The 13,722-nt window shown below is 25.6% G+C and overlaps 1 protein-coding gene across 10 annotated transcripts; it reads right to left on the bottom strand.

The window, feature by feature from the left end:
- Positions 1-489: 489 nt before the first annotated feature.
- On the bottom strand, positions 490-11,635 carry LOC105151487 (uncharacterized). 10 transcript variants are annotated; one of them, XM_087404163.1, is made up of 9 exons: positions 11,486-11,635; positions 6,602-6,641; positions 6,482-6,497; positions 5,314-5,437; positions 4,945-5,201; positions 4,158-4,427; positions 3,000-3,127; positions 2,601-2,766; positions 490-1,515 (listed from the first exon to the last, which is right to left on the bottom strand). In XM_087404163.1, the coding sequence occupies exons 5-9, from the start codon at positions 5,197-5,199 to the stop codon at positions 1,120-1,122; spliced, it is 1,215 nt and encodes a 404-aa protein (XP_087260289.1). In that variant the 5' UTR covers positions 5,200-5,201; positions 5,314-5,437; positions 6,482-6,497; positions 6,602-6,641; positions 11,486-11,635; the 3' UTR covers positions 490-1,119. The 10 variants fall into 10 exon arrangements, with proteins under 10 accessions (XP_087260289.1, XP_087260288.1, XP_087260290.1 ...); XM_087404162.1 differs by lacking the exon at positions 11,486-11,635 and adding an exon at positions 6,724-6,964; XM_087404164.1 differs by lacking the exon at positions 11,486-11,635 and adding an exon at positions 6,724-6,964 and having other exon boundaries at positions 6,602-6,631.
- Positions 11,636-13,722: the final 2,087 nt, after the last annotated feature.

The raw sequence follows: 13,722 nt of genomic DNA, 5'->3' as shown, positions 1-13,722 counted from the left end.
TCCAAGTAGAATAATAAAAATACGACGTCAAAATGAATCGTTGTAGATTGGAAAGTGATATAATAATTTAATTATCACTTTGATGTTATAATAACTTGTGTTCAACTTGAATTATATGAGTACGTTATATTTTCGTCAGTAATATAATCTTTCTTACAAAATTCGTTCATTTATGCTAGCAAAATAATGATTTCCAACTGTTTATATGTTATGGACGTAAATAACCAAAATTACATTGTTCGATCATAATAAAGATTATGTAATTATTCGATATCATTTTGAGCGGAATCATTTGAGTGGACATTAATTATCCTTTATTTAAAATAAATTAAATCATATATAATATATATATATAAATAATCTTCATAAATCTTACACTAACATTGTATAGTTTATTTTAATCTTTAACAACAAAACCTATGTACTTTATTGTCTCTTAAACTAAAATCACGTAAACAAATTTTTAATAATTTTTTCCTTCCAAAAGTGTTTTTTTTTTTTATTAACAAATGTTTTATTTAAAATAATGCAATTAATTCCACATGAAAGATATGCACTGTAGTACGCGAGCTCAATAGCAATTTTGTTTCTACTTAATTGTTTTTCACATTTTGTTATTTATTTTCGTAAAATACCCAGTATACAGTGTCGCATGTATACAGTACAGTAGATATTCGAAACTAGAATTATTTTAAAAAATGTTATGTACATAAATTTATTTTAAATTTAAGTATATTTGACTATCTTGAAGATTTATGTGATAGTAGATAACAAGGCATCAGAAAAGCTAAATTTATAATTAATGTATTAAATATTCTAATGCAATATATAATTTATTCTTGTTATGTATTAACCAAAATCTAATTCTAATTAAATATCGATATATTCACATATATATTGTACATATATTAGGTGCGCAACTAAGTTCTCGCTGTTATTTTGATGAAAATGCAACTTTATTGTGAAAAAATGGTTATAAATGAATCATTGCCCATCGCTACTACTTTTTCCCATCTTTCTAGCAGAGCTCGTATAAATCATCACGATAAAACCAGCACTTACTGCTGGAGCCATCTGTTGACAAACAGCGAACTTAGTTGCGCACCTATATATATAGAATTATCCTAGTAAACCCCACTCGTCGTATAATGGAATTTTCTTTATCATTAATTTTTTATAACTTTCACTCTGTAAACCTGGATTTATAAAAGTACCCGTACTTATAATCTCATCCAAATCTTTCGATTCACTCTTACTACACAGCATGAGCGGTAAAATCGTGAAGGATATTATCATTCCATAGCTAGCACTTCGCTTTAGAATAGCTTTCAATTCTTCCATGGTGGGCGGCTGTGTCTTGCAGTTCAATTGTTTCATAGTCGCCGACAAGATGCCAAGGTATTCGTTTAATAAAGTATTTCTCTCATTTTCCACGACATCCATGGAAGGACTTGTATTGAGAAAATAATTAAGATCGACTGCCGGCGTCGTATAGATGCACATTTGGAAGTCTACCTATAATTATATTTAAATTTTCTTGATTAATCAATGTTTTGAGTTCTCTGCAAATAGATTGGAAATAAACTCTATTGTCGGAAGTAGGACGTTTAGAAATGTTACGTTTAGGAAGTTGCGATAAATAATTAATAATTTGCGCGATTGATAATGCGCGAAAAAACAGGCGATGAATGCAATAGCAGAATGCAATTAAACAAATGGATTTATTGTATTATTTATAGATTGCATTTTCTCCTATTATTACCACCTTTGTTTTGATAATTAAATTGCAGATAATTGAAATACGTTAATACCATAATAATATCTTTCGAAATTATCTATTTGTTTTGTTTATTCTTACGGAAACTTTTATCATTGCATTCAATTATAATAAAAATTTAGAAATATAGATAATTAGAATAAATAAGTGATTGAACTATGTTATTATATTTAAATTATGTTTATAATGATTTATATTTTTCTAAATTAAAGTAATATATTTTCAAGTAAATTCGTGTCAACAATAAATCATATCATATGCAAATATAAATTAAAAATTTTATGAATTATTTTATTTAAGTTTAATTCTTATAAAACAAGATTAATATTTTTATTCATAAAACAAGTGATAAACACGTATATATATATATATATATATATATATATACACACGTGTTCATCACTTGTTTATATATACATATATATATATATATATATATATATATATATATATAAACGTATAAAAACAGTTATTCCAACTTATAATAGAAATCAACAGACAGCAGATTCGATCCGGACTGTCTTCTCACATATATCTCATTTTATAAGAAAAGATTAATCAAAGAAGCATGATTAAAAAGATGCACATTCTAAATGAATCCTATAAGGACTTATATGAAGCTTAAGAATCTAAAGAAGATCCTGGAGCTGTATATTAGACTTGGAACTACATATTAATTCAAAACCTAGGGAAAGAAGATACAAATTTTATTGAACCTAAGATTTGAAGAAGAAGATTGAATTATAAGGTTGTAAACACATATATTGATATACAACGCTGGACTGGAACCAACAATCTGAAATACAAACGTGATGGTACTTACAAAAATCTGATCAATAGGTTTGCCATCATTATCGTATTTAAACAACATATTGTTTAGATGACAGTCACCATGATTAATAACTTTGAAATCATCCTTAGAAGTCTTGACTGCATCTTCTGCTATTTGATATATGTGATCGGAGAGTTTAGCAATTTTTTCCGAATATCTAGCGATACGAAAAATCACATAAACATAAAATTGTGTAAAATTATGTAAAACTCACACAAATATTACGCTTTAAATGATGCAATTTATACTTATATTTGCCATTTGCTGCTTACATTAACATGTTTAATTTTTTCGTATTAAATCCTCATTCTCTTGTGTCATATAAAATGTTATAATAAAGATTAAATAAGCAATAAAACAATAAATACTATTTAGGTATGCTAATCTTACTTTTTCACTTCTGGCCAGTTTGCAATCTCATCTGCTAAAGCTTTAGTACCCATAACGAAAAAAGCTTGCAGTTCTGGTGGATGTTGATGGTAAAACATTCCTTTCGAATACTCTTTTTGTTTTGGTTCCTAAATATATTAAAATATTTTTAATAAAGAATATTGATATTTATCCATTTGACTAAAATAATTAAGTTTATTATACGGATTATGTGAAAATTGAGAATGTTGTATAAATGAAATTGTACAGCAAATTATTTACGACAATAATTTTATTAACATACAATTTTTTATCAAATTTAGAAGATAGATCGTTTCTAGAAAAAATTATAAGGCAAGCTATTATTCATTATAATTTTTAATATTGAATATTTAATATTTTAATTTCAAATTAAGATTTTGCAAATGCAAAAGACTTATTGATTACAATTAAATAAATATGTATCCTTTTTTAAGCTAAAAGAGATACATATCTTTTTTTTCTAATTGTTTTTATTTTGAAAGTATTTAACATAGGCATGATATTTCAGTCAAGGAAAAGTTGATTATTTTTTGTAAAAAATAATTTTATACTAATTGTAAAAAATAATTTTATATATTTTTATGAGTAAATTATAGCTTTTTTCGTTAAAGATATGTTCCCAAATTATTTTCTTAATTAAATATGTCTCAATAAAGACAATATAATACGTTTGTAATAAATATTAAAATGGAACTCTCATATGATAATTAGAAATTATGCTATAGAATTATAAATAATTCTCTATACAATTATAAAATATATTAAATATTTGATCTCCTAAAGCGTTCTATAAGTTTTATTTAAAATTATCTCTTGATAAAATTTATAGCAATTAAAGTTATAATTATTTGCCACCTTAAAATAATGTTTCTTATATGAAGCTTTAAAATATCTCCGTGATTATCATATTATTTATCATATTTTTAACAAATACTTCAAATAATATAACACAAAAAAATTTCGTAGCAATGCAATATTCATGCGCAATCAAAGTAATATTCACATATATTTTCACATATAATATTAAATTGCTTATATTAATGCAAAAGATTTATTCCTGAGATTGTTCTGGCATTCATGCTATTGACTTAAATTCTTAACAATTGCAATATTATGACTGAATCACGCGTGATTTACCTTCTCACATACGGCGACAGAGGCTGCATGAAATCTGGCAAGTCCTTGTAACGCCAATACGGAATGAGTTAGGTCAAGACCAGACAAACGATCGGCCATTCGAAAACCAAGAAACATGAGATCTTCTATCACAAGAAACGTTGGATGTTCGTTTTGCACGTATAGGCTTTTTCCGCTTAAACGGTACTTAGGCTCTAACAACTTATTCATTTTATTTAAGGTATCTGACATCATTGATATTTCGGTGTGAAAAGAACCTGATTCTTTGATCTATAACAAGTTTAAAATTAATAAATGGAATCTTTTAATCTAACAAGCATGTAATTATTTTTTTTATATAAATTTAAGGTCTAAATAAAAATTTGTGTAGTAGAAATTTTTAGCTTCTTGATGTCAAATAAATAATAATTTTGTCTTACAAATTAAAATTAATTTTAAAACAAGTGAAAAACATTTTATTAAATACATGTATATTTGTTTTCTCTCTTTTTTTATATGTATATTCGAATTTAATTTATAAAAATAATTTTATTTTCAATCACTGATTTTATTTTTAACCACTAATTACTTAAATATAAATTATATCCTAATCTTTTCGTTACATGATAAAAATCTAATCCGATATAATAAAATCATTCATTATAAGTTTGATATTTCTCTCTCTTTCTCTCTCTCTCTCTCTCTCTCTCTCTCTCTCTCTCTCTCTCTCTCCCTCTCTCTGTCTATATATATATATATATATATAATCTTTGTATGTATTAAAAATGTATACATTAAATCAACTTACGAATTTTTGTCGAATACTTTCAATTATAGGTGAGAGTTTGATAATAATCGATTTTTTCTCTTTAATCTTATGACCGCCTTGATTACGTGAAAATTCAATCATAATTCTGATCATATCGCTAAAATAGTTGTCACCTTTCTTCGTGGCTGGTTTTATAGACATATCGATCATCTGAATCGAATCATCTTCTTCTGACTTTCGCAGGATGTTCTCCACAAAGCTTAAATTTAGCCATGTCAACGTCTCTAGGGCCATCACTGAAATTAAAATTAGGATTGGAGAATTTCCCCAACAAATCGTTTCTTTCCCGCCGTGTCACAAAATGCGATTCTTTATGATAATTTATTGTTTATGGCAAGAATTATTCACGTTTTCTCTCTCTGTTTTTTCGGCCGGTTTTCCTCACTCATTTCGGTCTTTTCCTTCACTGTTTTCCATCATTTCCTCTCTTTATTTTTTATCTACTTTATCATCGTTTCTTTCTTAAGTCATTCTGTATTCAATATAAATGCATTTCTTTGTTAAAGACGCTGCTTCAATTAAAAGTGTAATAATATGAGAAATCGCTTTTCTTTTTTTCTTTTTGATTAATTTATTTTGCGTTGAAGCTGTCTATTGCGAACCGCAATCATGTACTTCTATCTAAGATTCCAATTAATTTCTTATTTCTTTCTAATAAACTTTGATTCTCTCTATTTAAATAAATGTTTAATTTATTAATTAATTTTTTATTGTTTAAACAAATGTGTTACTTAAAACTGTTTAAATATGTTAAATATGTTAAATATATGTTATTATTATATATGTTGTTATTATCTATGTATAAATTATATAATGCTCATATTTAATTATTATTAATAAGATTGGAAACTAGACCGTTTATGTTAAATAACATTATTTTAAATAAGAAGCACTACTACGATCTGAGTGTTGAGATGTTGAACTAATATAAATATATATATATATATATATATATATATATATATATATTCATATAAATGAATTAATTTCAGAAATGATAATTATGTGCCGCACGGAATGCAAGAGATTCCCGGATTCGATTCCCGGCCGAGGCAATATTTTTCGCAATAAGCTTATTACAGTTTTTTAAAATTAATTTGGAAAATTTGGGGAGATTATTAATATTTCAGATTGATTGCGTTGAAAGTCCGATCCATATCGGCACGTAATTATCATTTCTGAAATTAATTCATTTATACGAATATGTATATTAGAGTTCAACATCTCAACACTCAGACCGTAATAGCGCTTCGTATTTAAAGTAATGTTATTTATTATGCTTATATATATATATATATATATATATATATATATTGCATATGCAATATATTCAGAGAATTATAATTGCAAAGTGTTATAACTAGTAAACAAATAAATTAGAAACACAAAACCTGTACGTAATTGAAGAGACAAAGTTAGGCATTTTTTACCGTGTAATGAGGATGTTAATATTCGGTGTGTTCAATCATTCAATATCACATATTATGTTGAATCCATCATGCCTATTTTTACTTACTCATTCCTGTTATTTTCTAAAATTGTACCAGTGAAAATATTATTAATTAAAACTGATAAAAAATAGCATTTTATTAAGAATCAATGAGTATTTCACTAATTTTTAGTATAAAACACTCACGCTGTCCTTATGAATCCTGTATCTCTCCAGCTAAATATTCCTGAAATATTCGCAAAAGGTTTCTAAAATTTAAAAAAAATAATCGTTTCAAGAGTATCCCGGAATATTCAAAAAATATTTACGGAATATAAACGCAACTGATATATAAATATAATATAAATGTAACATTCAAATATTGATTAAAAATTCCATTTATATGTATATCGTTATATATTCCAAGAATGTTCCATGTATGTTCTGCAAAATTTTAATTTTTTTCAGAAATTCCAGACTCAGTCATTCCTGAATCAATTTTTAAACACACTATATACACACTTTCACCTTCCCAATTTTAACTTCGCAGGCAAAATGCGCTGCGCTCCTTATATATTCTCTCCCACATAATTCTTATTAACAAGTGAATACTCTTCGACGCGGTCCTCTATCGGCGGAAATGTATACTATTTTTTCACAAATGATTTTCCTAATACAAAGAATATAATAATTCTTGCAATTCTATATTTATATTCTATATTCATATTCTACATTCATATTCTATATTCATATTCTATATTCATATTCTATATTCATATTCTATATTCATATTCTATATTCATATTCTATATTCATATTCTATATTCATATTCTATATTCATATTCTAAATATTTTATCGATATTTAAATTCTGTGTGATTTTTTTCACTGTATCGTGATATTCGGGTACGGTTGTGAATATAGAATTTAGCGTTTGCTAGGTCATTAATTATATAAATCAATGTAAATAAAATTTCACTGTAAAATTAGAAAGAAATCAATAAAAATTACTAAGAATTACGTATTACAGTATAGGTAAGATATATTTCTTTAGAAAATCAATTTTTATTAAAAATTAGATAATCATTGAGAAATAATTTTATTTTTGATTATGATCTTAATACTTAAATATTTCGATGTAAATTTACATATCTAGTATTGCAAATCAAATATAATATTGTAAAATAAAAATAGAATTATTTCTCAATTACCTAATCATTGATAATTCCATTTTCGGTTATGCTGATCTTTAATTACAATTTGCTATTTTTTTTTATTGCACTGATGTTCACTGATTTGAGTAGCTCATATTGCCCCCATAGCAAAGGGTTACATTCACGTCACAAGAGTCACAATAGTCAGGAAGAAAATATATCTCTGTCAGATTGTCATGACAAAATAATACATGTATCATTCGCACATGACCATGATATTGCTGTGACATCATATTGTAATAAAGCAGACATTTGTATGTTACTATGACGTAACTATAATTGTTATGTAACTGTGACATTTTTTGCTATGTATATTTTGTGCTAATTTTGCTGTTCATAATAACTACTTTTTACTTTCTAATATTATTTATTGAAAAAATTAATTTACTAATTAATTTTTTCAATGAAATCTTACTGATTTTAAGTGATATATTTATAATTATGATTATCAATGACTACTTACTTTCTATTTAATACTCTGATAATAAATATAAAATACAAAGAGCATTCAGTCACGCGCAGGATATTTTTTGCGAATGTCATATATTTAACATTCTTACGTTAAAGATGTTTTACAAATTATAGACGTTTTACAAATTATAGACGTTTCGGCTTATCGGGCCATCTCTCTCTCTCTCTCTCTCTCTCTCTCTCTCTCTCTCTCTCTCTCTCTCTCCTCTCTCTCTCTCCTCTCCTCTCCTCTCCTCTCCTCTCCTCTCCTCTCCTCTCCTCTCCTCTCCTCTCCTCTCTCTCTCTCTCTCTCTCTCTCTCTCTCTCTCTCTCTCTCTCTTCAGTATACAATATAAAAATAGTTCGCAGTCATAAGATTAAAGATTGTTGAAAGGAAATTAAAATAAAAAATCAATGATTCTTAATCATAAGATTAAAAAAATAAATTAACTATAAATTTTAGTTCAATCTACGCTTACATATGTTGTCGAAAAATTTTTGCTTCTATTCGTCTTAATGAGAGACTTTTATGTCACATTGTCTCACATGAAAAAGGATAATCTTAATTGATGGAGAATAATTTAATTTGTTGTGACAAGCACAGAATCTAGAAATCTGGCATTTCTCACGTTTCAATATAAAAATCTCTCATTAAGACAAATAGAAGCAAGAATTTTTCGACAACATACACAAGCATAGATTTGAATTAAAATTGAATCTTTTAATCTTATGACTGCGAACTATTTTTATATTATTTATATTGTATACTGAAGATGATTGGTATAGATCGAAACATTGATAACTTTGTATCTTTAATGTAAGATGAAGTATTTTAATATGATGTATTATATTTTAACATATGACGATATATATGTAAGAATTTTAAATATATGACATTCGCAAAAAATCCTGCGCGTAGCCGAATGCTCTTTGTATTTTATGTTTGTAATTTACGAGCCATTAGTGAATTTATAAATTTACTCTGATAATAATATATTTATCCTAATGTATAAATTAACATTAATCTCAATTACCATATTTTTTATCTCTCTTTTGTTATAAAAAGTAGGAAAAAAATATTTTAATCTCTCTCTTTAATTTAAATTAAATTTGCATTCACGGAAACAATATATAATATATAAGTCAGAAATGTATGGCCTTGAATAGTTGTACGAGCTATCAAATAATGTGTCCTGTCAACGTTACACAGTAAAAATTATTTAATTATTACCCTTCAATTACTTGCAAGTACAATTCGTGTTCTAAATTGTTTCCTTAAGTAAGTTATATTATTTTTATAAACGTATAAAAATTATTATTAGGAATTTAAATACATACATAATACATACATAAAATATAAACGTATAAAAATTATTAACAGGAGTTTAAATATATATTAGGTGTTGGAATTAATTCGTAGCGTTTTACAAGTGATGGGAAGTACTTTCATTAATGTATTTTTTAATGCTCATGTGAAATAAATAACATTCTTTCATTAAAAACGCTACGAATTAATTCCAACACCTAATACATATTATAATATCTCAGTTTTTCATTATGTATGTATTTAAACTCTTATTAATAATTTGTATACGTTTAGAAATATATATATAAACCAGTCAAGGACTCTTAAAGTTCAATAACAATATAACGATGAAAAAGGCATAATGAAAAACTGAGATATTATAATATGTATATATTTAAACTCCTGTTAATAATTTTTATACGTTTATATTTTAAAGAATCGACTCTTATTTGCCTTTTTTATTATTACTGAACTTTAAGAGTGACCTGGCTGGTTTATATATATATATTTTTTATATTACTTTCAAGTTCCATTATGATTTCATAGACATACCATGTACAGTGCCCGCCAAAAATTCCGGGCCGGCTAAATATCTCAGAAAGTATGCATTTTTGAGAAAAATGTTTTAGACAAAAATTGTAAGGTTTAAAAAGATCTATTCATTAATCTGGTCAGTTTAACCTTAGGTGGCGTCGCTAAAGTCAGGTCAAGGTCACATCGATTTTTTAAAATTGAACATCCTATTTTTGATTCTAGAATCTAATAGCCAATATCAAAAGCTTTTTGAAATACTATAATGAAGTTCATTTTCATCAAGTATTTTTCGAGTTAAAACATTTAAAAGTTGCAGTACCATCATTAGTATTACCCAAGATATCCGACCGACAATTACGACCTCTTGAATGTTATTCAGGATTATGCCCTGGATAACATTTGTTAAGATCAAGATCATTGGAGATTGTTTCTCTTATTTTCGTTTTTTGCACTGAAAATTCATTTTTAAAAATAAAAATAAGAGGAAAAAATCTCCAATAACCTTCATCTTGACAAATATTATCCGGAGCAACATTCAAGAGGTCGTAGTCGTCGATTGGATACCATGCGTAATGCTAATGCCAGCGGTATTGTAACTTTTAAGCCTTATAATTCAAAAAATTGAGTTAAGATTTTCTATAAATATTCTCGATATATAATTAGAGGAAAGGCCCCTATTATTAACCGAGTTCATTTTGGATAAATGCTAGAAATCTATGAGTAGAATTAAAAAAAGTAATGGGTCATTTTGAAGGGAATAATAAGCTTTAAGATAATGTTATATAAAATTTAATTCAAATCCCATTTTTTTTGAAAATTAAAGAAATGTAAAAAGTGAGCGAAAATCGCTAAGTCAAAAAATTGTATTCCTAATATGAGATGCGCCGAGAAATCGATAGTAAAACGCAAAGTATATTAGTATTACTACTAAAAAACGTTATTTAATGTTTCTTAAATACAAACAAACACAGCCAGCAAAAAATGAGTATACGATATATTATACCCAGAACTCGTTCAGGTAGTTGAAATCAAGATTGCAAAAATAGGCACTCGACGTTTATTCCGATTGTCCTTTTTATTATTGTACAATAACATTTATACTTTAGCAACTTTAGATTTTTATTATGACATGGGATTTTTATTATGGCATGGGTTATTTCATAGTATATAAATACCCTCATATTATGATTTCCACGCCTTACGGTTTAACGATCTTCAAATCTAATTTCTGTAATTAAACAAATATTTTCAACTTTTTGTGATGATATAAATAAATATTTTCAATTTTTTTTGTGAGTTTTTGATGGCTTCAGTCTGGAAATTTAATTGTCACACTATATATTAAGTTGTATATACATATCATAGAATTCATTAATTAAGATTATTTTTATTTATATGTTTTTTCACACATCTCATTCCATCATTGGCAAGATAATCCCATGTTTTCAATAATGTATCAAAAAATGTATTATAATGTAATTATAACGTTTGTTACGTTATGACTTTGCTCAAAATTTTCATCAACAAATCTCGAAAATTAGTATCAAAAGGATATAATATTGATAAAGAATAATTGAATACACTGACCTGTAAATTGCTCGTCTTCGACTTCAATCGTTTAAATGCTCACTTAAACAAACTGCACTATTTCGTAGTAAAGCTAGTTGTGAAATGATACACGTAGAAGTGACAAGCTTTATATATATTTACATCTATGCATTCATCTATTCATTCATCACAAACTTTATATATACATAGGATTCATAAGTAATTGAGGCTTGGTAAACTCTGATTTGTCTTTATAATAAAGTAATAGACATTAATTTAATTAAATAACAAAGCGATGATAAGAGAATAGCATATATGTTATTGTCAAATATCTTTTCAGGAAGTTATTTGATGCAATTATAAAATCACACAGTAAATGTTACATCATGCAAGATTACGACATCATGCAAATCATTATATTAATCTCCTATTATTAATTTCCATTTGTGTCATTTTTTTTAATGATTTTGCTGATGTAATTGATATGGCATTGAAATAATAAAAAAAATTTCATCATAATACAGTAATATAGATATTCAATTTATATCCGAGATTTTAACACGTGATAATAATAAAACATTTTATCGATACATTACTAACCAGGAACACAGTCAATACACGGGCGCATAAGATCGCCCTGTGTATGTAAAAAAAATTATTGTACTAAAAAATAAAAAATAAGAATTAAGTAATACTATGTTTAATTTTTATAAAATAAAACGTAAATGATACATATCTTTGTGTATTTCTACTGAAAAACTTTTCTATTCTAACTCAAGTATATAGTAGTGGCTTTACAATTCTTCTTAAAATATAATTATATAATTAAATTGCATATTATTCAAAAAGATAAAAAATTTTTTAATTCTGCCAATTAAAAGAAAAAAAGAGTAAAAAGAAAGTGTGTGTGTGTGTGTGTGTGTGTGTGTGTATCTCATATATATATATATATAAAATTTTCTTTTTCTGTATTATCCAAAATATTGATCATATTTTTTTCTTTATAACAGAAATAAGAAAATTGAAATATATATATATATATATATACAGAAAAAGAAAATTTTTGTTTGGCTCTCAAAATTAATTAATAATTAAGGCAAATTAGAATAGAACACAAATATTAGAATGTAATATATATATGTAATATAATATAATTTTTGCAAACTGTCAACTTCATTGCCACAACTTTCTAAACATGACATTCCTAAACATGACATCTCAATGTCGTGGTGAATTCATTTCCAATTCAATTATTGAAATTTCAAAAGATTGATATGCCTCTTGAAACGCCTCATGAATATACTTCTTCATTTAAAGTACTCCTAGACAGTTCTAAATTTAGACAGACATAGATTTTATTATATTACATTTTTTGTTAATATAATTTAAAATAAATTATTTCATAAATTATACATTTAAATTTACATTTAAATTTCAATAACAAAATTAAGACAAATGAAAGTAGAATATAGGTATTATAGTGTAATAAAATTTACAGTATAATTTTAGTACTTAGACTATACATATCGTTCGAATGTTCTGACTCTTCTAAAATTATATTGTAAACTTATTCCTTAATCAATTCTCCATAGATTGAAAAAAAAGTAAGTGAAATATGTTCTTTTACGAAATTTAAATTTAGATAATAAATATGAATCTCAGGAACCAGAGTGTGTATAAAAAGAAAGTATGTAAGTTAGGATTAAATAAATGCGTTAATACGTATCGTAATGGTGTTTTTAGGAATATTATCTATTTATAATATTTATTTTATTTTTTAAATGTAAATTTGTATCATTGCTGTGGAAATTATAAAAATTCAGAAATATAAATAATTAGAATAAGATGATGTTATATTTAAATAAAGTTTATAATAATTTACATTTTTGTAAATTAAAAAATATAAAAATATATTAAATAAATTTGCTGATTCAACAACATAAATCGTATTACATGCAAATACAAATTAGATTTCACGAATTATTTTATTTTTCTCCATTCTTAAACTTCCCAGCAAACGAGAATGAATTGAAATGGATTAAAATGGATTAAAATGGAGTTAGATTTTCAGAAATACAGATTCATGAATGTTAAAATGAATCCTTTTCAATCCTGAATGCATTTTTATTCATTTATATGAATGGCATGGAGTATATTTCTATGCTTTTCAATCTAAAAATATTATAGTATTTTGTGTGTTGTGTACATCATGAATAATTTGTTTAATTTAAAATTCTGGATAGGAAATGCAATTTTTTAATCCAATTAAATAAAAA

The sequence above is a fragment of the Acromyrmex echinatior genome, chromosome 3 (assembly GCF_024713525.1).
Source record: "Acromyrmex echinatior isolate Ae372 chromosome 3, ASM2471352v2, whole genome shotgun sequence".
Lineage (NCBI taxonomy): Eukaryota > Metazoa > Arthropoda > Insecta > Hymenoptera > Formicidae > Acromyrmex > Acromyrmex echinatior.
The sequence above is the reverse complement of the archived record's forward strand: the minus strand, read 5'-3'. Positions and strand labels throughout refer to the sequence as shown.